Source organism: Myiozetetes cayanensis, unplaced genomic scaffold, assembly GCF_022539395.1.
Source record: "Myiozetetes cayanensis isolate MyiCay16 unplaced genomic scaffold, myiCay2020 scf13, whole genome shotgun sequence".
NCBI classification, from domain to species: Eukaryota; Metazoa; Chordata; class Aves; order Passeriformes; family Tyrannidae; genus Myiozetetes; species Myiozetetes cayanensis.
This window is the reverse complement of record NW_026086937.1, coordinates 18848942-18874779: the sequence shown is the minus strand read 5'-3', so window position 1 is coordinate 18874779 and position 25838 is coordinate 18848942. Positions and strand designations below refer to the sequence as shown.

At 40.4% G+C, this 25838-nt stretch overlaps 1 protein-coding gene across 2 annotated transcripts in view; it reads left to right on the top strand.

Annotated features, from left to right (window-relative positions):
• FNDC3B (fibronectin type III domain containing 3B) overlaps positions 1 to 25838 on the top strand; it is a 188062-nt gene that overhangs the window by 151475 nt on the left and 10749 nt on the right. For both annotated transcript variants that reach the window (XM_050308081.1, XM_050308082.1), the window contains exons 20-24: positions 1798 to 1911; positions 4258 to 4407; positions 8178 to 8458; positions 15197 to 15409; positions 24902 to 25068. In XM_050308081.1, the coding sequence (XP_050164038.1) occupies positions 1798 to 1911; positions 4258 to 4407; positions 8178 to 8458; positions 15197 to 15409; positions 24902 to 25068 (925 nt within the window). The remainder of the gene's footprint in view (positions 1 to 1797; positions 1912 to 4257; positions 4408 to 8177; positions 8459 to 15196; positions 15410 to 24901; positions 25069 to 25838) is intronic.

Genomic DNA, 25838 nt, shown 5'->3' with positions numbered 1-25838 from the left:
AAAATCCCTGCCAAAAGTAATATCTGCTTATAAGGGGGAATCTGTTTATTCCCTTTCCACTGCATTTCCTATTTTTTGTTTTCAACTGTGTAAAAATAAGTACTGCAGTTTCCCTGGTGTTGATATGTTTTGAGGGAAACTCACATTCCTCAGGAATTTCTTTATTTAAATTGGAAAAAAAGATATATGCATTATAAATTTCATGGAGTTTTTTTGTTGTATGATTTCCTTGGAAGAAGTACCTTCCCAAACACATCAGAGATTCTGTCCAATGCTCATGGAGATCTGTTGAAAGCTTTTTTTTTTTTTTTTTTTTTTTTTTTAGTGAGGTTTGGCTTAGTTCTGTTTTGCCTCTGTGAGTGCATCATTCCAAGGGTGTTATATAAAGACAGTCTCAGCAAAGCTACATTCACTGATGTCTTTCTTCCCAGGAAATCTCGATGACAAACATAACGCAAAGGTTTAAAATTACTCGCTTACTGCTAAAACTTAAGACTGCAAGATTGTTAAAACGTTTTGTCTTTAAAATACTCACTGTTTTCTTTTTGTGAAAAATAAATTAAATACACTTGGAAATATTAGATTTGCTTGCTGGAAAGAAGGCCACTGTCTTGTCTTTTTTTGGCAGAACAGTTGAAAAAATTGTGAAGCATTTCTATTCCCACCTCTTGTTAAATGAGGAGGGGGCTGGTTCTGTTTTGTTGGGTTTTTCTAGCAGATGCATAATAGGGGAGAGGGTTTGCCACCAGATTCTTCCTCCTGTTTCGTAAAAAAACTGGCAGAAGTCAACAAATGAGATTTTTTTGACATGTCTGTTCTTCGTAAGTCCAACAAAGCCATCAGTGTTGGCTTTTCTTGATAGCACCAATCCTGATGTGTCCATTGAGAGGTTTTCTGGGGTTCACAGTTTCTGTGTTCTTTGGCCTTTGTAGTGGCTCATTTTTTTCACACTCAGTAATATTGCACTACAAAATAAGTAAATATTAGGGTTTTTCCTCTAATTACTTCCGGTGAAGTTCCTTTGTTCTGGAGAACGATTTCTAATTAGTTCAGGGATGTTCTGAGCGAACTTCACTCTTCCACTCGGGAGGCCTCAGAAAGGCTGTTTTGCTGTTATCTCCTCTCCTCGCACTGCTGCCTGAAGCCTGTTTTCCAGACTCTTGAAAATTGGCTTTTCTTTTGCTAATATGCATTTAAATTATCCTCCTACCAAGGGCTCAGGAGTTGTCTGAGCAGTTGGCTGAGCTGCCCGTGGAGCGGAGCCGTCCGCGCCACGTCCGCAGCGTGTCCCTGCACGTTGTACCAGACTGGGGCTCCAGCACGTCCTGTCCCTTCACAATTAACTTGTGGCAGACATTTTATGTAAAAGGAGCTGGATTTGGACTCCAGTGTGTGCTTTACTGTTGCTGTGCTCCTTCTTATATCCATGAGAAGCTGACTGTGCTGGGCTTTAGCGCTGGCATGTGAACACATTGTGCTGAGGTAAGGCAGAAGGCACATTCTCACTTTCTGGGTAAATTGGAGGTGTTTTTTGCTTTCATGGGCACTCACTGCCACACAGGAGGATGTACATGCTGCCTGCTTGTTCCTGAGCTTACCTCACTCTTTAACTTGCAGTCATTTACATGGTCTCATCCTGAGCTCTGGTGTTTGGTGCCGGGTGTTGGGATTCCGGTCTGTTTTTGAGAAAGTTTAGTGCATTGAAAAAGGTCATGTGCCATTCTTGGAAAGCCTTTGAGGGATATGAGATGGGTGTGTGCTTGTATATTAATGCACAGACACCTTGTTCCCCTCTAGTACGGGCCGTACTCAGAAGCCACAGAGGTCACCACAGCAGCAGGACCCCCAGGCCAGTGCAGAGCACCTTCCCTGTCCTTCCTGTCCGACACACGTGTACTTGTGAGCTGGGAGGTAAGTCAGGGGCACTGGTTTGTTTCATTCCATCTTGCTTATCCAAACCAATAGGGTCACCACAAAACTCAAAAGTTGGCTTGAGAGCCGTCTGCTGGTCTGGAACTGTCTTTTTGTGCGAGAAAACCACACACAGAAACTTCTACTGTATAAAAAAGCATCTTCTCTGCTTTAATTTGAAGAACTCCGTAAAGCTGGTCATGAGTCATCCAGACCAGGATTCAGAGATGAGACATCCTGCTCTGGCATCAGATGATAGAGCACTAGTGGGGTAGAAGTGCTCTCTGCAGGCTTTTTAGCACATCAGCATGTCCTGAGGTGGAATTGTGAAGACAAATATTTGATTTTGGCTGAAAGTGGAGCCTCTGATTTGAAATTAACTCTGCATTAATGCTTACCAAGTAGGGTTTTTTCCCCTCAAAAATTGTTTGTCTCTACCCCAAATATTTACTTTTATTTTAGTTTGTATGCATTCCTCCACCATTCTTCAGCATCTTAGGCATTAGACTCTTAAAATAAGCGTTAGCTGAATTGCACAGGGGTTGATTTGGGTTATTAAGAAAAAATTGTGTAATTAGGGCAGAATTGAAAGTGTGTTGCCATAAATAACATTGTGATGTGGAGCAGCAGGGCTTTAGTTCTGCCACAGACTTTCACTGAAAACTTAAAGGTCGTTCCATCCCTGTTTCTATTGGGTTCCTCCCCCAAATGATGCCCTTGTTGAGAAAAAAGTTACCAACATTCATAAGATGCTCGAATACATGTATAGTGTTAACAGCATACCTAGTTACAAATATAGTCTATGTTTAATGTTAGGAGAAACAGGTATATTTGGTGCAGTTTGGGGGTACTCATACTTTTTGCAAAATTTTGTGACTCCAAGCTAGAAATCACACTGAACTTTTAAGTTTAGTTGCCTTCTATTGGCCATGGATTTGCTCTCCCCAGCTGTGAGGGGATGCAGCAGGGTTTCTGGTAGGCTCTGTGTTTATTTGCAGGAGATACGTGTTTATTCTAGCTAAAAATGAAGCTGTGGTAGGAGTAATGTGGTTTGCAGTGGTTATGTTTTCTTAAAGAGTGTCATTTTTTGACTGATATGAATATGAGGGAAAAACAGTGAACCTCTGTGGAGGATTTTGGCTGGAGAGCACACTGTGGTGCCTACTGTGGTGCCTTTTTTATATGCTATTTTAAAAATCTGGCTTAGCAGTTCTGAATGCTTTTACTAAAATAGCTGGAAACTCCAAGGCAGAGCCAGAGAAGTCCATGTGTGTGTGCAGGGTGGTCGTTATGGTGTGCAGGGATGCTCTGGATCCTTTTACTGGAAGTTATACCTTGCATGCCATAATCACAAAGTCTTTGTTGTATCCTGGCCCACACCTCTGCACATACAGCAGTGGTCCCCTGAGCTGCTTCAGGCCACACAATAGAGCTAGATTTGTTAAAAACACAAAATATTTTGCTTTGGGAGCTGTGCTGTTATGCCTGTTCTAATTCATCTCCAGCACGTTCAGGAACTTATTTTGTGTTCCCCTAGATAAGAGGATTACTGGGGATATATGTAAGAGGACAGATTTAGATTAAATATTAGGGAGAAATTCCTTACTGTGAGAGTGGTGAGGCCCTGGCACAGGTTGTCCAGAGAAACTGTGGATGCCACATCCCTGGAAGTGTTCAAAGCCAGGTCGTGCTGGGCCCTGAGCAATCTGGTCTAGGTGGAAGGTGTCCCTGCCTGCAGCCAGGTGTTGGAACAAGATGTTCTTTAAGGTCCTTTTCAACCCAAACCATGCAATCATTCTGTGATCCCATAGGAATCATACTGTAGATGTTAATGTGCCAGGATCCACACTCCAGAGTCCCATCCTGGGACTGATGGGTGACTGTCACTGGAAACCTCAGGCCAGCTCCTTGCTTGTTGAGGGTGTTCTTTTCTCAGTGGCTGCTTCTGGCTCAAAGGCCAGCTCTTCCAGAGCTATGTTTTGATTACTCCACTAGACTGCACTAGATTGATACTTTTTTTGTGTTCTCCATGGTTGAGCTTCTGCCAAGCCAGTGGAGAGACAATTTATTCCTGAGTGTCCTGATGAAAAGCAAAGTAGCTGCATACGTGCTCTCATTTCTCTGAATTTCAATCAGGTAATTTTTGTGCAGAATTGTCCTGTTTCAGTAACCTATTAGGGAACATTAATTCAGTACGTTTCCATTTGCCGAGGTAATGGTGTATTAATTTAAAAATAAGGGTGGTTGTTGGGGTTTTTTTCCATGTGCTTTATTCCTTCCCCAGTGAAACACAGACATCTGAAGTGCTCGTTTCTGAACTGAACAACATAAATATTTGTGTTGCAGAGTCCTGAATGTTCTGGTGCTGACATCTCTGAATACAGATTAGAGTGGGGAGAAGATGAGGAGTCTCTACAACTTGCATACAGCGGCACAGATACCTGCTTTGAAATAAGTGACTTGTCGGCAGCAGCACATTATTGCTGCAGGCTACAGGTATGGCAGGGATGAGGTGGTGCATGCATTGCAATCTGAGGTGCAAACAGAGTTTCCTTCCACTGTGTTCTTATTTTTATCGTTATCCACTCTGAAGTTATGTGCTCTGTAAGTCAGAAGGAATGCACATTTATTTTAAGTAATCAGACTGATGCATTACTTGAAAATTGCTCTTGCATTTTGTTACTTTCAGTGAGTAACGCTTTTAACATCCATCTTACCCTCTGACACCAAAACAAAATTCTAATGTTTCAGAAAATTAAAATAAAAAATCAGTTTTTTCGTGGTAATGAGAGGTAAATACCATCTGCCTCTCAAGTGGATATTGAAGATTACCCTGGCTTAAATAATGAACTCCAACATTTGTTTCATTTATCAAGTAAAGCAAAGCAGCTGAGTAGATTCCTGTGTGTATGAGGTGATACCTGCCAGAAAGTGAGTTCTCATCATTGCCATTTTGTCACTTAGATTTGTAGGATTGTATCTTGTATAGAGTCTCTATGATTTCTTTGTCTTTGATCTTTTTCTCTCCTATGACTTCCAGTAAAAAGTAGCAGTTCAAATATATTTTATGAATCTACGTGAAAGTAAAAATACAGCATTCTTTTTCCTTTATGTCTACTGAAAAATAAATGGATGGTAAAGTAAGTGGAAAGCGAAGTAAAAATATTTTTGCTCAAGATACTCTTCCACAGGATTTATTTGTATGTGAAGGCAAAATACCACCACTAATCCAACCCAAAGTTCACATACCCGCCCAGCTGGCAACATGTGGACCACCCAGGGTAATTTCTTTGATCAAGGGGCAACATGTGTCCAAGAGTTTTCCTTCTTAATTTTTTTTTTTTTTTAAACATAACATTGAATTTATTTGGGGGAGAATTAGCACTGTGGGGGAAGGCGAAGTGAAGGAGCGTGTGTGTGAGTGACGGGGAAATGTGAGCCAGAAAGTGCCTCTTGTTTCTGTAAGAGGGAGAGCATTCACCATCCACGGGGCAGGGAGGAGACTGTGAGACCACTGCTGCAAGGAGCCCAAGGAAATTTTTATATTAAACATGGAAACAGGCAGCCTGTATGGCATCTTTGATTTCGGGTGGGCGTTCATTTTAAACTGCCCGCCACAAAAATGTTGCACAAATCTACTCAGTTTTAACACAGCCAATGTAATTTAATCCATAGGTAGAAGTTAGATGAAATGCACAACAGCACTAAGACATTTTATTGAAGTCCATCAGTAACTCTGGCATTACTTTCTGGAGAGCTCCATCCTCTGGATCTGATCTGTGTATTATATGGAGAAAAACTTGTTTTAAGATACACTGGAATCTTTAAACAATTACACAGAGAACACCCCACAAAACATAACAGACAAAGAAGGAAGGTTAAATAGTTTCAGAAATTTTAGTCTGTTTTTAAAAAAGAGGAGAGAATAAGAGCTGCTTTGCTTACCAGCTGCTTATAAGAGCAGCTTTAACAGAAAAATCTTTCTTTTAACTTTTTTTAAAATAAAGATGCCCCAAACCGCATTTACTCGGCCTCCTAATAAACACACAGTATTGCTATCTCAATCTACAGTAACTCAATAAAAGAGAGAACTGAGGAATCAGGCACATCTCACTGCAGGGCAGACAATTGTCTTTACTGTTGCACAACTTTTTTCCTGTAATGAATATTCCTGAAAACAATTGAGGCTTCTGCAAAGGGAAATATTGTGTCATTTGGGGGTGGCAGGAGAAAGCATCTAGGCAGCACAGAACATGAAATTCCCATCAGTTATGTTGATGAGATTGTCCAATAAAGCAGTTATAAAGCACCACTGACAATAAATTGCTTGGAGCAAGATACAGATTGCCAAACACTGGTTTAGAGGCAAGACAAATCATATCATTGGCAGAGCACAAAACAAGGCTCACTTTTAACAGCTCCAGGAGCGCTTCACTAAACAGAAGATTTCCCCAGAGCAGGATTTGTTTTGAAGGGCTTTTTAAAGGCTGACAAATCTAACTTTATTATCTCTGTCTTCAATTGAACAAAATGCCTCCTGGAAAAACAGAACAAGGCTTTGTGTTTGTGTTACGCATAGCAGAAATAAGTTATTCACTGCAGTTAAGCATAGATAAGAAATCAAGCAGTTGTTTGATGGGTCCTTTCATTGCCATCACAGTCCCACTGGCAACACTGTAAGACTTGGTTTTTGAATCACTTGTAATCTTGATGGGAGGCTCTGGGCTAAGTTTTCCAAATGTAAAGAAAATGTGGATGGTGGAGGGTGCTGGGCAGTGTCCAAGCTGTTTCTGAAGGTCTGTGCCTTCTGGACAGTGGTCCAGAAGGGCTGTGCAATCTCCATCCTTGGAATTTTTCAAGACCCAGCTGGACAGAAACCTGGGCAACTTGGTCTGCATTCAGTTTGACCCTGCTCAGAGTAGCAAATTAGACTAAATGTGTCATGTCACATGGTCCCTTCCAGGGGAAAATGACGTTGGGCTGGAGGGAGAGCAGGATTATAGGCGGCCCAGGGACATGGTGGATTCACTGTCCCTGGAGGTTTTTAAGATGAGACTGGATGTGGTGCTTAATGCCATGGTCTGGTAACCACGGTGGTGTTAGATCAAGGGTTGGACTTGATGATCTCAGAGGTCTTTTCCAATGCAGTTGTCTCTGTGATTACTTGCTATGCTGAAGGTAACTGAGGGAGCAGAGGTGAGGAGAGAGAGGATTACTTTGTTCTAGTGTGGAATTTTCCAAGGGAGTATGATCTCCACATCATGAAGTGGCCATTAATCCAAATCTTTATAAACTGGTTTTAATCAAGTTTTCTAGCGATAGCACATAAAGGTTTGACTAAAATACCCTCGGTAAGAATTTGGATGGTCCTGTGATGGTGATAATCCTGAGGAGTCATTTCTTAGGCAGTTCAGTGCATTGTGTATAGCATTTGCCACTGGCTGAGCATCAGCTGATGAAACCCCAGGCCTGTACAAGTGTGCAGTGTTGAGCTTGCAAAGACAACAGCCTCTGAAATTAATGAGCAGAAATGGGCCACGTCCTGAAACTTGGGTTTCCACTGGGATTCTGGATCTATTAGTTAAGATGAGAAGCTTGATAATTGGTTGCTCCCCTCTCTGGTGGAAGATACTGAGCTGTGTGCTTCAGTGGTGATTTGCTAGTGAGTTGTGACTTTTCCCACTTTAATGATTCCGTGATTCTGGGGAAATTTGAGTCACAGGCTTAACGCCACACTGAGTTGCTGTATTCTTGTATCAGAAACTTCTTAGTGTGAAATTAGCTGTCCATTTTCTGGGTAGTTCTCAACAGGCCAAATACCTCTTATCTCTAGAGATACTCTGCTTGCATAAAGCATCTGACATCGCACCCTGCAGTATGCTGGGGATTTTGTACAAGGTGGCAACAATTTTGGGTACCCACTTTGCTGAGCAACCTGATGTCACTGACAGCATGACTATGGCATTTTCCCTTACTAACCAAAGTTTCCTGATAAAAAGGTTGCTGTTAAGTTTAATTAAATGTCTATTAGGGAAAAGAGAAATATACTCCAATTTTTCTGAGAGACACTCCTGAGTGAGAAAGGAAGATATTAATTCCCTAGTATGGGCAGGGGTGTGAGTCATGCTTTAGGGAAGAAGCCAACACTGCATATCCTCTGAAGAATTCATGCAGCTCTTCCAGGCTGCACAGTTCATTATTATGAACTTGATACACATGTCAAAGAGAAGAAATATCCTGTAAATATCTTCTGTCTTAACACACAGGCAATTAACCAGGCTGGAGCTGGGCCCTACAGCGACCTGGTGACCTGCAGAATCCCTGCGTCCGTGCCCGACGCCGTCTCCGTCCTCTCCGTGCTGGAGGATGAGCACGTGGGCGCCTGTCAGCTCTCCCCCTCCGTGTGCCTTGTACTGACCTGGGAAGAGCCGTGCAGCAACGGAGCTGAGATCACGTCCTACAACATCGACCTGGGGGACGTCAGCATTCCGGTGGGAAACGTGACCAGTTACGTCATCGGCGATTTGCTTCCCGAGACCTCGTACCGGTGAGTGCGGCGACCGTGGTGTGGTGAGACCACACAGCTTGGTTTTACACTGGAAAGGTTTATGGCATGAAGAGTGAGGTTAAAAAAAAAAAAAAAACAAAACAAACCACACAACAAGCCCAACAACCCAAACAACTGACCTAGGGAGCACCGAAATCTCCAGTAATTCCATTATGGAATGAATTGTGGTAATTCATGCTTTTTCCCCCTCTTTCTCTTCTCCTTGCGTTACCTCTGACTTCTCCTTCTTTTGAGGTTGCTCTGCTAAGGTAAGGTTACACTGGTAATAATAAATTTATAAATAATAAATAAATATTTTTTCTAAAATGAGAAATAACTTGAATCACAGTGTGACATCTCACGCTTTTTTCAGCTGCTTGGCAGTACTATTCCAGGGGTTTAAATTATTAACTGTATTGATCCCTGTGCAGGGTTAGCAGTTTACACACAATGAACTTTTATTTGTATAACTGCAGCTATTTTTTATCTCTAGTATATGGAGATTAATTAAAAAATAATCCAAATTTAAAAACAATTTCTTTATATTGCTTCAGAGTCTAAATTGCTAAATGACATTGACAAAATTTTATTATTTTATTGTTTAGGCGTATATGTTTTCTCCCTAATTGCTCGTTAAGAAAGAAAAATGGCTCCATGCAGGCAATAAACAGCAACATAGCAGAAGATGTGACAAAATTTCTATTTTAAGTACTATTCTAATAAAGACTGAAAATCTGATCACACAGTTATAAAATTAGACATGGCCTAGACCTGTTGTACCATTTTCCTTATATTTCTTTTATATTCAAGATCCTACAGGTCTTGTAGCATTTAAATGAAAAGTTCATAATTCAAATTTTATCCTGTACCCAAAAAGAGAGCTCCTTCCAGCAGGTACACAAATACACACTAAAAGTCATTTAAAGTGAGGAGAGCACATAGCTTTCTCACAGATCATTCATATAAAGTTGAAGAGTTTGCCTGTGGATTGACCACCCACCTATGGAACAGCATCATCCTTGGGCAGTCTCATACTCCTTGGTTTCTCCTTATGTGTTTGTTTAACCTAGAATCAAAACAGCTGAAATGGGAACTTTGAGCAACTCAGTCAAGACAACCAGAATGGACCGTTTAAATTCTTCACTAAAGTCTTACTTCTTCAGTCTCTTTTATAGCTGGTTCTTGGTTGTCTGCAGCTTCCTTTAGGGAAATGTCATTGTCTTCAAAGCCTGAAAATAGAGATTGGATTTTTTTTTTTTTTTGCATTCTTATTTCATTACTTTGTAGAAAGCACAGTATTAAATCACATCATTTTAGTCAGGGAGTCTGCCTGTCTCTGATCCAAATGAAACAGCTGAAGCCACAAGCATTAACTGCAACTGTTCTAAATATTGCTGTAAGAATAAGTTCCTATGGAAAAAAAACCTCATGAAGAGCACAAACCAGGGGGTGACTGATCAGAAGTAATAATATAGGAAAGCTCTTTTCTTGAGTAAAATGAGAAAAAAAACCCATATTTTGCATCTCATGCCTGTCAGGGAAGACAAGTCACTGCAGTTGGATTGCAAAAATGCACTTCGCCTATAGTTGAAGTATTTCTCTGCTAATCAAAAATAGAGTGGTTTTGCTATTGATCCTTAACTCACTGATATTTCTTCTTCAAACATAACTTAACACCTGTCTTCAATCAGTGAACATCTGTGCCCTGATAAATGTATCCTTAAGGAACAGGTTTATCAGGCTGTGTGATAAAAGGTGGTGGGTTTTCTGCCCTCCTTGGTTTCAATCAAAAGAATGTTTCAGAACATCACTGATCTCATCCTCTAAATTTCTTTGCTGATGGTTTCTCTTTTTGTGTCAACTTTGTTTAACGCAATTAGCTCTTCTCCCTCTCAAGTGTTTATTCCCTGCTGGGTTTAAAAGCAGTGAATGTGTTTTTCCTAGACTAAACAAGCCAAGTACTACTGGGTTTCAGACTCTGAGCCCTCTTGCCAAAGTTTCATCAGAATTTGAAGTAAATCAGCAAAGGGTTTATGTATTTTAGTTGCATTGGAATTCCACTGTCAATGTTTTTTGGTTGTGGGAACACGAAATTGAAAGCAAATCTTGCTTATTGTGAATCCACCAAGTCCAAAATTGGAAAAGGAACGTTGTTTTGGATAGCAGGGTGATTCTAACAGCCTTTCTCTGTGTGTCCACCCCGTTGGACTTGTTAGCTTAGGTCTGGCATTGCTTTGCTGCCTCCAGCTTCTGGGTGGGAACAGCCATAGAGGAGCAGCCCAAAGCACACCAAGCAGGCTGCAGGCTCCTGGCAGAGGTGGGCTCAAAGCTGATGAGTTGAATGGTTTTTGTGTCTTAGTATCAAACCCAGCCAGAATGCCATGAGAAGGATGGAGCTGGGACGTGCCTCTGTCACGCTGCTGATGGCCCTCCTAGGGCTGATCCAAGAGGAGTTGTCCAGCATCAGGCACAGCCCAGCTCTCCTGCTGCAAAAAAGCAGATGCCTCCCCAAAGCGCTGTGTAAAACATCCTGGCTGGTGAGCAGCTGCAGAAATATGTCTGAGTTCTGCAGTCTTTCTGCTTTACTCTGACATAGCCAGTGAAGGTCTGGAAACTCAGATTGTAGGGTAATGTACTTGGATTGGTTTTCTCTGAACTGATGTAACTAGGAGTGAGTTAATAAATATTCCACAATAAATAAGTATTCAACAGTCATAGAAATATCCATTTTCTGTTACACTCTGTTCCCAAGCTGCACTCAACGCATTCCATAGATAATTGTGCTCTGCTGTTGAGATACTTCACTGTGAAACAACTTCCAATTTTTAACAATGCTTGTGTTCTTCTGAAGTTACACAGTGTACAGGAATATATAGTAGCACTATTAAATTTTAATAGCAACTCTTAATTTTAATTTGGTTTAGGAATAAAAATTCTAAATATTTTTAATCTTTAAACAATATCAAGGAAAGTATCATCCAAGATGGAGAGAGAAGAACGTACGTGGATGCTCAAATTAGCAATATTTAAGTGGGTTGTAAAACATGTGTTTCAGAGTGTAAAACTGAGTCTTGCTGCAGCCCCAGGAGAGCACAGTCTGGGTGGGGATCTGTGGGGCTGTGTGTGGTTGCAGTCCATCATATCCAGGCTGCAGCTGATGGGGGAGCTGCTTCCCCTCCCTTTGGAAGTCGGTGGCATTTTAACTCCCACAGGTTTCCACAGGCAAGTGTCTTGCAACTGTTGCCATTCCACTTATGGGAACTAGGAAATCAAAGTCTTCTCATGTCAGACTCTAAAATTAATTCAGAAGTTGATTTTTCAGTTTGTTGGAATACTATACAAAGGATTTTGTGACCAATCTGAAAATAGCATCCTGTTTAGTGTGTTTTCCTGGGTCAAGAATCTTATAAGAGAGAATGGTCTGTTTAAGATCATTTCATGGTTTCTAAATTTGCCTGGTCTGATTTATGGGGTTTTTTCCTCAATGTTTAAAAGTTGCAGTGGGAAAATGTAAGAATGAATACAAATATTATTTTGTATGATCTACAGAAAGAATTAGGCACTATTCCTAAATATAGTCTTTAAATTTTAAAAAAACTTGTTTACATATTGTGATTGTCAGATTGTTAAACCATCTTTCCAAGAGGGTGTTTGGGGTATTTTCACTTAGAAACCACTAGTGAAAAAGTTGAAAGGAATTCAGGAAATGGTTGTATTGCAAGTATTTCTACATGTCTATACAATACTTTTACATGAAAATAAAGAGTTGATTTTTCCCGGTATCACTTCTGTAAACAGTAATTGGTTTCCATTTAATTGTGGAATTTCTCTTGTCTACCCTGGCTGTGCCACCCAGCTGGAAGAGCTCAGTGTTGCTGGGGCAGGGACATGAGAAGGCAGCTGAGCTGGAGCAGAGATGGTGCAGTACAAGGTGTTCTCCCACCACCATCTGCTCTCCCTCCTTCTCCACAGGGTCCTCCTTTCCGCCCATTCTTTTTCCCTTCCTTCTCCCCTTCCCTGTGGACTTTTCAAGTTATCCATTGAGGAGATGCTACTGTGGTTCAGAGGGAGATGACAGCTGGGTTTGAGTTGCACTGTCATGTGCACAGGAAACCAAAGTTAGTTGTTTTCTGTGTCTCTGTCGAAGCTGAGGCCCTGGGAATGATAGTGGCAATTTACAGAGCTTTATGGTGGTGCAATCAGTGGTAAAGAGTAGCCACATCAGCTGTGTTAGAGTCAAATCTATTCTTCCTTTCCCAGTATCATCATTCATTTGGAAGATGCCTGTCCTTTATTTTAAGTCTTAAGAGTTTCCATCAGCACTTACTGTGCTCCAGAGTGGGAAGGAGAGGGTGTGTGGGCATACTTCTGTGTCAGAAGTGGGGGGCAAGAACACTGTGCAGCAGAGGAAAATAGCAACAAAAGAGAGAAAAGACACATTTTTACCTCGTGCAAATACCTGGCAAAAGGAAGACAAGTAAATGCAGGTGTATGCTCGTGCACATATCTATTAAACAAATCTATCAGCTTCTGCCTGAGAAATGTGATATTTGAGATTCAGTTCAGTCACTGGTTGTTTTCAAGTGTGGTGGCTGCCATTTGGAAATGAGCTAAAGTTACCTGAGGACAGGAGAGGCTTTGTTGTTACTGGGATTTTAAATAATACCAAATAAAACAAAGCCAAAAAAAAAAAAAAAAAAAAGGCTTTGTACTCCAGAGCACATTGCTGTAATCAATCTACAAAATAAGTAGAAGCATTTTGTAATGTAGCTGTTACTGTTTCTGTTCATATGCTAAGGGATGACTTACCAGAAAACAGTGAAAATTCAGGCAGTTTTCACATTATTTTTGCTACTATAAAGACCATTAAATATTGATGTAATAATATGAAATAAGATCAATGCCTGTATTAATTACACTTCTTCAGATAGTAGAAAAGCCTTTTGTTCTTTTTATGCCAAATGCTTTTTATGTATGCAGCACTTGAAGAGGAGGCTCCCATTAGATCTTCCTTTGTGCCATCCACCCTTTGGGAGGAAGGGGATTAAATCACCATTGTATAGTGCTGTGAGGTGGTCAGGGTGCATTTCCTGAAGCCAAAAGGAAGGTTAGAAGGAAAATGCAGCTCCACACCAAGCAATACATTACCCCTGTTAATGTCTGGGTCAATAAGCAAAGGTTTAACTGCACATTTACAGGGCTGTGTAAGCACAACACATTCTTAATGTTTATTAATAATGTAACCATTTTTTCCTTGAAATTGCAGCAAATATAGCTTGGGGGTTTATTTAATGAGGAATATTGGAAGGGTTTTTCCCTATCCCTTTTTACTCTACATATTCTAATGGTAGAGCTGAAAACTTGCTGTTCAAAGCAAAGTAATTTTTCAAATGTTGTTTATGTGAACTTACATCACTTTATGTCCTTCAGTCAAAATAAGTAGCTCTGCCAAGCAAAGACAGTTCTATTTGTCACCTGCTTTCCCTGAAGCAGGCAGTCGTGGGGGTATGCCAGGTTCTGCTCTTCCTTCTCCCCCTTCCACCTTCCCCAGGGACTTCTGCCTTCTTGGTGGCTGAGTAGTTCTGAGAAGCAACACTTCTTGTAGAGAGTCTTTTCCCATGAGAAAAATACAAGGCTGCTGTGCACAGGATTTCCAATGTAAATGGCATCTGTCCAGCTATCTAAACTAGGCTGAACTATCTTAAAAAAAAAAATTTAATTAATTTGGTCTATCCTGTTTTCACTTATTTTCACTTCATTTTGAAACCTTTCAGGCTTGTCTGTACCAATATTTCTGTTTACACAGTCCTCCAAGCTCTTTTGAAATACATATTTCCCATTTTTTTATGGTGCTGTTGATATGATTGTATCCAAAAACTGCTACTCCTCACTCATCCCTGTAAGCAGATTCTCAGTGTACAACTTATTAAACTAAGGTGCAGACAGACAAAAGAAAGTGACAAAGCAGAGGGCAGGAGTCATGAGCTGAAGAAAGAATTTGGAAGACTGGCTCAGGCTTAAGCATATTTCCAAATTAAAGCCTCTGTGACCAGGCAGGTGGTCTGTTTTTCTTCTAGATGTCCTTAATGTGACTCAAATGGCTTGAGGGCTTTTGTGTATCTTGTGAGAGCAACTTGAGTCCAACTTTTATTTGATCTAATAGATAGTTCACTGACAGTAAATATTTCTACAGTTTGTGTAGGACTGTAGGAGGTTTATGGATTTAAGCTTCTCCATTAGCTCTTCCTGGTAGAGCTTCCTGTACTTAAATAGCATCCTTTGTGAGACCCTGCACACACTGAAATAACGCTGCTCTTTGGTCTTCAGGGATGTTTGCCAACATGGAAATGGGTTTCATGGCAGTGACACCACTGCTTTCACTGAATGATTTCACCTAAATTAGCCCATGATCTTAGTTAGACAACCAGAACACGCTCCTGCTTTTTATTTATTCCTGGTTACACACTTTGTGTTTCCCAGGCTGCACTTGTTCCTGTGCTGCTGTCCCTTGTTCGTGTGGCTGAAGGGACTGTCACCAGGTCCTGAGGTCGCTGACCCAATGCCTTACTGCATTTCTTGCCATCTTCACTGCATCTCTCGCAACTTAAACAGGATGATATTTGTTGTGTTTGCAGATCCTTCCAGTTTGCCAAGGCTCCCTTGTTTCTCTAAGACATTTTTATGTCAAGAACCTCGTGAAAGCGCCTTATTTAACGTTTACCTTTCTGTTTGTTTTAGGATCAGGATCCAGGCTGTCAATGAAATTGGAGCTGGACCTTTTAGCCACTTTATTAAAGCAAAAACCAGGCCTTTACCACCCTTACCTCCACGGTTAGAGTGTGCTGCAGCAGGGCCTCAGAGCCTGAAGCTGAAGTGGGGAGACAGCAGCTCCAAGCTTCACGTTGCTGATGACATGGTCTATATCTTGCAGATAGAAGACAGAAATAAAAGGTAAGTTCTTTTGGGCAACGTGATGGTCAGGATTTTATGGCTGTAAAACGTTTTTGGAGCATCAGGAAATATGAGCTTGGCGCTGGCTTGGTAGATAAACAATAATTTTGAAATAAGGTGTGCAAGAGACACAAACCCCTGTGTTTAAGTTAACAGTGCTAAACAAAAACTGTTTTCCCATGTGAAATTTGTATTGGAAGATATGATAATGTAGCTCCAAGGTTGGGATGAGATATATTCAGTTAAAACAGGGAAGGAAAGAAAGATAATATGCAAGTATTACCTAAGAGTCTGAGCTCTTCAATGAATAAATATCATAGATGGCTCATAATTTACTAAGAAACACTCTCAACTACTTCAATTAGGTAAAATAACTGACTTATCAAGTAGATAATCCTTAGAGACCTTCAGTACAGATCATAATTTGATGTAAATTAACACAATTCCTTTAATTTAAATAGAGCTCTGCTGAGTTTATGCCAGCTGAAGATCTGGCCCAAAAACTCTAATTTTAAGTAATAAAACCACTATGAATAATACCCTAATATCTCCCAGTACCTCAGCTGTACTGAAGCAGAGAGAGTACAGGCTCCCCTGTATTAATACTGAGAGGTGTCCAATGAATATAAATGCCCATTTGAAAGTCTGACTGGTAAATTCAGCTTCCTCAGAGTGCACTGATGCTTGGCAGGAGCCCATCACCTGCAGCAGCGTGGGATCCAGTCAGCTGGACACATCCAGCAAGCTGCTTTGCTTTGCTTTCATGTAGCACTGCAGGTAGGATGGTGAAGAACTATAAATTGTTTTAAACCTGTTTCTGTATTGGAGAAAATATCAACTTTCCTTGTAAGAATAACATACATTATGTTACCTGGCAGCTTTTTTCCCCTTTGCTCTTGCACAGGGCTTTAGCATGATCCTTTGCTTTTGCACCAGCTTTTCCCACTGCAATTGGTCTCTTAAGAGCTGTTAATTAGGAGGAATTTGGACTTGATACTCTGCTAGGTCTTTTTAGCTTTTAATTTGGCTTGTAGTCCACGTGAGCTCCCAGAGATGCAGAGAAACTTCTCATCTACGTTGTGCTCCTGCTTGAATGGAGTCCTTGCATGAAATGGCCTCCTCTGGTGTTGGGTTTACAGCAATCAGCTCAGATAATTCCTGAAACGAGCCAGAGCCCTGTGGCTGGTGAAGTGCATCCTGGTGTGGGCACAGCAGAGGGGTGGGATGGGGTCACTGTTGTGTTTGAGAATGGTGGGAGCTGGCAGTTCCTGGCAGTGAGATCTATTTATTTGTTCCCTATCTGACAGTCCCTTTTTGCTCTCCGTTGTGTGAGATGCTCCTGAAAGGATGCAGAGCACAGTTTTGTACATTTGGGAGAGCTATCATTCCTAATGAGCAGAGAATGACAGCCCACACATGAATTGGTAGAAGCAGCAGTTAGTTACAGAGGTAGGAGTCCTCTCTGAGATCATTCCCATTAAATAAACCCTGTTGTGACTGAGCAGTTGCTCACTCGTGTGCGTGGTTATGGAAAATACTGGAATATGCTTCTTTGAGCATCACTGGCCTCTTCAATTGCACAGGCTAATGCCAGTAATCTGTGGACATCTAAGGGAATAGTTAAATAGAGCAGAATATTTTAGCTGGAATGGACCTACAGTCATCCAGTCTGACTGCCTGGACAGTTCAGGGCTGGCCAAGTTAGTGTGTTTTTGAGGGCATTGTCCCAGTGCCTCTGGAACACTGACAGGCCTGGGGCATTGACCCCTCTAGGAAACCACACTGGTGAAAAATGACACAGAATAAATGATAAAGAAGGGTGTTTTAGAGTCTTTTGGGGAGAAGAAATGGTACTTGACTCAGGGGAAGAGGCTGTGGTGTAAACATGGATAACTCAAAATTGACCTCTGTCATATCCTCAGTTTTTCAGAGGACGTTTTTACTGTATTCCATGAGGCATCTGAAAATACTGATGACAGCTTTATGTTAAAGTCCCTCAGCTCAATATATTACAGTTGACCCTTCTTTGTTTTACAGTAGAAGTTGCCTTTAAAATGGCATTAAAACATTTTCGCAAGGAGAAAGATGAGCAAATTCTTTTTAAAAAAAAAAAAAAAAAAGGAAATCATCAGTAAGTTCCATTCTGGCCCGATAGCTTTAATGGCCTTTTAGCAAATATTCAGCTCTGGCTTTATGTAATGATGGTCAGCCAGTGCTCCTCAGCGTGTCCTGGTCATTAAGAATGGTTTTTAACTTTTCCGTGTTGTAATGAGGTATAACAGGCCAGGTTGTTGGAGACCAAATGTTTCATTGATTGCAAGACCTGTGAAGCAAAATACTTGGAAATCTCCTTCCACTGATTAATGTAAGGGCTTGAGAAGCTTTGCACATCAGAAATGTACCTGCTTTAGCTCTCCTTAGCTCTTCAGTGGGTGACATTTAGTAAGATCAAATTAGCATCCCTTGTCCTTTCAATTATGTATAGCACTGAGTGGAGATGAAGAAAAATCTGTTTCTAGAAAGCTCAGTACATGGGAACGTTATTTAAGAGTAAGTGACCTTTATGTAAGAAGGACTATGAAATTCCTTTTTTTTTTAATAAAGTATCAGTTGTGACTTCATTTCCTAATTGTGGTAATGTCAAGATAATCATGTAAATCAAATTGCTCTGTTTTCCAGAATACTGTGGATTTTTCCTATCTGAAGAAAAAAGGAACCTAATTAATGTTTTCTGGTTTTTTGTTCTGTGGTGGTGATTAGTCTGTAGTTGTTCCTCCAACTAATTATACCTCTTAGTGTCTTAAAATGCTTGCATTATCTAGTCTGAAAGAGAATTAGCAAGTGCATTTTTAGTGGACCATTTATCAGTTACTTGTGTTTCTTTTAGACAACTCTATGTTGCAGCTGAGGTAAGTTCTGTGATTTTTGTGTGTGTACAGAAATCTGAATAAATATGTACATAATTACATTTTAAGGGAGAGTCGTGGGTAAGGTTGGCTAAGAAGCAACCTAAGCATATATGTCATTGATAACTCTCCCACACTTCCATAGTCTTCTCCCAGTGGTACTGGAAACTTTTTGCCCCCATGCATGTTGAATTCCCTGGTTATTGCAAGTTTCAAGCAGTCTAATTAAAAAATTGTTTACACTCATGGTTTGATCAAGACAATTTACACTCATTTTAGCAGCAATTACTGATATGTTTCAGTCCTACTGGCTTGTGAAATTCTATTAAAATATAAAATTAGATAAGTTAACATATCCTTGCAAAAACCTGCAGGAAAAAATCATTTTCTTATTGGATAAAACATTAGTGATAAAAGGAAATTAGGAATGAGCACCAAGACAAATGGCATGCTCCAGTTTACTAGGCAAGCGTGGGTAGATGGAAAGTTAACATTCAGAGAAGTTTTCCAGGTGAGCATTGCTATTAACAGTAATTGCAATTATATTAAGGGCATCCTGATCCTGTACTTGGGGCTTTGCAATAAGGGCTGTGCAAATGAAAAAGAAGAGGGAGAACTGTTCCAAGTGTCAAGTGGTTAATTTGTTAATGCGTTTTGATTTTGTTCCTACAAACAGGAGTAAACAATTTTAGGAGACACGAGTTAACCGTATGTGTGTTGTGTGATAAAACCACATTAAACGTTTGAGATGTTAGGAATGTAAAAAGGCATGGAATTGGATGCTATTCCTTAAGTATTTTCAAGGAATCCCTGGTTTTGGTGAGAAATAAAATTTTCTCTTGCATTTTGATCTGTGTACATCTGCAGGTAGCTTCAGACTTTGTGGATAACTGAGTATTCCAGACAGTAGATCATAAATAAGAGCAGCATTTAGACCCAAGATTGTCACTGTAATGAAAGCTACTTTCTGCACATCTGCAACAGCCTCATAAGAAAAACAATACTTTCCTTAGAGCAATAACTGTTTAATCCTTAAAGTGGTAATTGGAGTTCAGCTTAGTGCAACAGGATCACGTTGGCCAGTTTTTCAAGAGCACATTTTAGGTCCCAGCTTCACTTTGCTGCTGTTGGTGAACTCAAGACTGAGCTTGGCTTCCTTCACGAGCTTTGCCCAAACAGATTACTGAGGCTGTCACGTCAGCAGCTGTGAACACGATGTGCTGAAGGAGTTTCATTTTAAGGTCCATAAACACCGTTAGTTGCTGCCATACTGGGAAAGTGGATGTAGTGCTGCACGAGGAGGATAAACACATGTAGGGCTGTAAGAACATTAGTTTGCCACTGCTGAACTGTGTTTGTTCTCTTTCGGTTTTAGCTTTAAGTCCACTCTTATTTATATCTGTGTTGCCTATTAACACATTGCCATTGCAAGCAAGGTGCTGGTAGCTGCCTGGTCTTCTACTTCTTCCTGACTGTGTAGTTTGAACAGGCCATTGCATGCCCTTTGTCATTTTTCCTGCATCTTTCATTCAAATGCTGTTAATTCCCATTTAAGTTGTTCTCAGTATTGTCCCTCCTTTCTATTCCTTGGCCCCAGATGTGTCTGCACACAGGAATCATCTGTCAGGCACTTTGCTGATCTGTCTTCCATTCCTCCTGAACATGCCTGGGTGCTTCTTCCAAAAAAAAAAGGCAATTTTTCTTGCTATGGAGGAGCTTCTGTAGGCTGAAATACTTCCATTCTCAGTTATTTCAGACATCTGATAAGTAACTGTCTGTTGTAAATATGGGTTACAAACTCAAATTCGGCACCAGATGAAAGATGATCTAGTAGGAGCAAGCTAAAAATCGATTTTTGGCTGAAGTACCCTTTGTCTACCCTCCAGGTGTGCCAGGTAATTCAGTGAAGAAAACCAAACTCTTCCCATCTGACTTACCACTTGTCATTTTCCGTTCTCCACTTAGGTTTGCTTTTTTAAGGAAGGAAATGTTGTCTCCTTCACTGGCTCCTGTTATTATTATTATTATTCCTAGAAACAAAAATCATATTGACAGTGGTGAACATACAGTATTACACAGATTATATATAATATAATATAGATATCTTCTAGAAAGCAGATCTTCAGGTCAAATGGGCAAGTGCATCCCATCTCTTTGGTCCACACTTCACGTTAGGACTGGAAGCCAGGGCTGGGAGAAGCTGTGGGAGCCCAAAACTCTTGAGGGGAACTCTTGTCATGTATTTGGCTTCCCTCAGCATCTGCCTGCCAAAGGAAATCCCGAAGAGTGGCTCGAAAAGGTGCCCTAAAGCTGAAATGATCAGGTCAGCCTGGTGCTGGTCAAAGGAGCAGTGATGGATGTGGGGATGCTGCAGATGTGAAGCTTTTCTCTTTGAGCTGAATGTTTCAAAATGCAGCAAAAATGAAAAAAAAAAAAAAAAAGTGCATTGACTTTACTCCTGTCTCTATGAATTAGATAGATTTGGTTTGAAACTTCGCTTTCCTGGGTGCCACCTGTAGTACAGGGAGCTGCTGGTGGGGAGAGAAAATCACAGAATTCTGTGAGTGTTTGATAAAGTTCTTTAACCAAATTATAGAAGAATAGTCTTAAGAAAGCAGGTGGGGTCTGTAAATGTGCAGATAACACAGTGTTGCATTAAAAATATTAAAAGAGGTGTTGGCTTGTGAAATGCTTGTACTTTAGTTTCTAATTAGGCAGTTTCCCTTTTATGCTGTTTTGAAGCCTCAGGTTGCCAGGTCAGACTGATGCTGTATTAATGATTCCTCTCCAGCCAAAATTGTGGCAGATGGCTACATTTTTTGGGAGGCAGTAACAGAACCAGTTCAGATGGCTATTTCAGCCTTTGTACCTCAGCTCAAGATTGTCATCTTACTTAGTGCTGTAGGGTAGAATTTCATTCAAATTAAATTCTTGTAGGGACCAACGGGTTACTAAAATATAAACAAACCCCAAGAGTTTGAAAGGGAACCTGCTGATTAAAATGTGCTGGGAACTAATGAGCAGAGGTAGAGCGAGTACATTCATATTCTTCTGCTCAACTGGAAGTGACTAAAGTGGAGGAAACAAAATAGCTGCGACATGTAAAACATTTCCAAGAAGATCTTCACTGAGAATAAAAAGGTATTGATGAAAAACTAACAGGAGTGGTGTCTCCCTAACAATCGTTGGAGGACATCATGTTCTCTCTGCTGTGAGCAGGTAAATGAATAATCCATGACAACGTGAGAATGTCTGGGAAGGGAAAATTGGGATCAGCCAAGTGAGATGAGGGGGAAGTAACCTCTGGAGAGCATCTCCATCCCTGGAGAAAGTTGCTTTCTTTTCGATATCCACTGTTAATTTAGTGGAGAGGAGAGGCAACACCACAGCGTGATAAATTAGAATAATTTAGATTTCATTATGGATGGTGCAAACTCAAAAAAAACCAAAACAACAAAACAACTGTACTGAGAATGCCATTAACCCCCAGAGGCAGTGTGTTTTCAAAGGCAAGGTACCAGTTAAGGTATGTAGCCTTCTGTCTTTTAAATTCAGTTGGGCAAGCCAATGAGAGGGAGATAGAGAATGTGGGAGATTTTCCATACACAGATTAAGTCAACTTCTAAATGCATAAGAGATTAAATCCTTGCAAACAAGCTCAAAGCTGATTTGTCTTTAAGAAAATGTATGGAACAAGGCCTGGATAAGGCCCAGTGAACCATGTCAGACTTGCCAAGAAGACAAAGGTATACAGAGCTCATGTTTAAATGTGCTTTTTAAATTAGATTTAGATTTACATCTAAATCCTTAGATTTAAAAAGTGAAATTGCAATAACACAAGGGAATCTTACTTTTGATAACTTCTGATATATGCAGACATCACAGTGGCAATGCACAGTAGCACTGATTGACTCAACTTTAACTTCATCGTGGTTCTTCAGCAGAAAGCCCAGGAGAGTGAAAAAAGATTGTAAGATATTTTGCTCCAAATGTATAGCCACCCACATCAATTAACTATACTGTTTTAAAAATACCAGGAATAATCCTGGAGGATTATGAAGTGCCTACTTTAGACATGAGGAAAACAGTACCTTATCATCAAAAAATCACTAGTATTTTGAAGTTAGTGTTTCATCTTCATTATGTGTCTTACATCATGATCTGCATCTTCAAACAAAATTACAAAGCATTAGTGTCATAGTAAAGCCCAATAGCAATTGAATTTGACTCAGTAATCAGCCTTTCTTCTTCCAGAATTGGAAGCTCTCTTTCCTCAAATATGGTTGAATCTCAGAAGTTTTAGTGTGCTTCCATTACAGTCTTGTCATGCAAGCTTCTCCATAGTTTTTGCTTTCCTTACAGATGTTTTTTTGAGATAGAGAAGTGAAAGTGAGGGGAGATGGGAACTAGATGGGAGTATCAGTATTAACTGAATTGGGAGTATTGGTCCCGTTCCCAAATGACAGGAGGAGCTCAAGTGTTTTTCCAGATCACTTCCTCAGTGTTATGAAACCTTAATCATATCCAAAAGGTGAAAATGTAATTTCAGGACTAAGTCCTTGGTATTGACCATATAAATGTCTAGCAGTGTACCTTAAGCCCAGCCTGGGGTGAGGGTGTGCTTGTTTGTTTGCTGGTAGGGAATAGTTATGCTCCCTTGCTTATCTGACTCTGCTGATGATTACAAAGAGGTCTTTATTCTAAAATATGCATTGCATCTTTTTTGCTGTCTGTTGCCCTTGGATCAGGGCTGGGGACAGGTCTCTGCACTTCTGTGAGTACTGCAGGGGTTTCTGAGGCAGCTGCTTGATTGAGCTGCAAGAAGTGGTGAGGGAGAGCAGTTTTGGATCCTCATTTTAATGCCGTCCTAAGTACATGTGCCTTGCTCGTCACACAGTGATGAGCAAATTTTCTTCCATGAGAAGAGGTTTGTGTCAGTCTTGTGGAACTGTGCCGTGGCTGCTTGTATGAGCCTCAGAAATGTGGGATGGCAGGTAGTTCTTAGAACTGTATAAACGTAAGGATAAAAAAAACCACCCTATTTCTTCTTGGAAAATTGGCTCTAAACTCTCCTCTTAAAAAACTTGTGGGCATAGGTCTTTGATTTCTAATCAAGGTGTGGGGGTCTCTAAAACTCAGTGGGGTTAGTAAGTCACGTTAGTCCTCAGAGAACATTTCCAGTAATTTGAATTACCAGAACATGTCGTTTCACTACAGATGATTCTTGATCTCTGTTTGTACTTACGTGGATTGCAATCATAATGTAATACAGATTGATTTCTGTCCCTGAGAGCTAATGACAGACCCAGTTTCTTTGAAATGCTCAAATTGGTTATACTCTGTGCCTCATGCAAAGCCAAAGGATAAAGCTAGCACCTAGATAGGGAGGTCAGAAATCTCTCTTGGCTTCCTGGTGATTTAAAATCTGCTGAAATGGTTAAGGTATTTGAATGTGTACTAAATGATTTAAAAAAAAAAAAAAAAGTGATCCTATGCAACAAATTTTGTGTTCTCCAAGTTCGGGGCTATTGCGAGCACAGACGTTGTTCCCACTGGAGGCTGAGTGGGATGGATGCACAACCTGGGTGCTTCCTCTTTATTTATTTTCATCTCTATTCTGCTCAGCACCTGGGTGTCAGGGTCTTAGCTAGATTTTGCTGCCTAACGTAGAACTGTTAGTGAAAAGCATCTGAGCAGAGCGATGAAAGATAAAGTCAGATTCTCCTTAGTTAATGTACATTAATTTTTATAAGATTAGGTGACAGTGATTTTGTTCTGTGTTACACTGCTGGACAAGTTTGCACACGCTCGTGTTTAGTCTTGTCAGTGGAAGTGTTTTGGAAGTCACATCCTTAGTGTGGTGTGGTCTCAGCCTGCTCTGGAGCAGAGCTGTCAGTGTGGGCATGCCCAGCACTCCCAGCCTGGCATCCTTTTCCATCCTCCATATCTCCCTCATTATAATTATGCTTACCCTGTGACTTCTCACTCACAGACCACCGTGTGTCCTGTCTGAACCTGTTTCTGTCTCTGCTCTTTGACTGTCTTCAGTCTGTGGGCTCTTCAGAACTGAGAAGTGTAATATATTACAAATATATTACACAATCTCCATGTTCTAATTTTAAATAGGATTACTCTGGCTTAAGATGGCACAGATAAGATGTGGTCTTTGTGTCTTAATATGCAAATAAAGTCCAAAGCCATAAGAGAACCGACATATTAATCATGTTTTAATCGTAGTTTTAAACCAGCAGCACACGCAGTGTATTGTAGCAGAACACAGGTTCAGTCCTTTTTGGCTCCTAGGTAGTAGGAAGTCCATTTGCAGATGTTCTTCCTGGTAAATTCATGTAATCATTTTACAAGGTTATAGTAGTTGCAAAAAGGACAATGAGCTTCTGCTTTCCCCAACCTCCTCGTCATTGTTAGTGTGTTAATAAGGTGACATTTTTATAGATGCCCTTAACAGCTCTGCAGAGCACGTGGTGCCACTTTTCACAAGATGGATACTTTGAGCTGACAAATGCAGTAACCAGGAGTGTCAGTGCCACTCCAGTGTAAATACATGTTCTCGTTTTTATTGTTTCAGGTTTATCCCAATTTATAGGGGACCAAGTCATACGTACAAGATACAAAGGCTGACAGAGTCCACCTGTTACTCGTTCAGAATACAGGCAGTAAATGATGCTGGGGAGGGACCTTTCTCAGAAATCTGTACCTTCTGCACAACGAAGTCGGTCCCACCTGCAATCAAAGGTATGTAGCAGATTTTTTTACGTATATTTCAATAACATGTAAATATTTGTGTAACTGGTAAGTATGCAGTGAGTTTGTAAGGGTTACCATAAGAATGTAATAACACGTGAAGAATCAGTTTGTGCTGCTTGTAGATTTCTATGAATTGTGAAGTTATGGTGGAAAGCAAAATTATCACCCAAAAAATCACATAAACAATATAAATGTTACCTCAACCACTGCTCTGATACATAAACTGTTAAAATGCTGCTGCTAACAATGTTTGCCAGGGGATTGCTCTGGATTACAGCAGCACTTATACAAAGGATCTAACAGCTGTACTGTATATGTGTACCTACCAACTTAAGCTTTAATGAAGTTTAATGTTTTTAGTTGTGTAGGTGATGTGTAACATAGAACTTTAGGGTTTATTTTTCCTTTAATGTATAAAAGTAATTACGATATTTCAACTATAGAGCATTAGAATTAGAACTCAGCATGTGTTCCACTAGAAGAATAAAAGGCCTAATTAAATGAAGTTTTATAATGAAATGTCTTTTACTCTGTGTAAATTTTGTCCTAAGTAATTATGCTGCTTCTGAGGAGGAGGAAGGAAGGAGCAAAACTAAAAACAGTACAGAACACAGTAAAAGATGTTTCATTATAAAACTTCATGTAATTAAGGCCTTTAGTTCTAGACCTAATTAGGCCCTGTTACAAAGACAGCAGGTTCACTCTATGGGCCATCGGATCAGCTGAGCTGAAATCAGATGCACCTCTTCCTGGGGTGC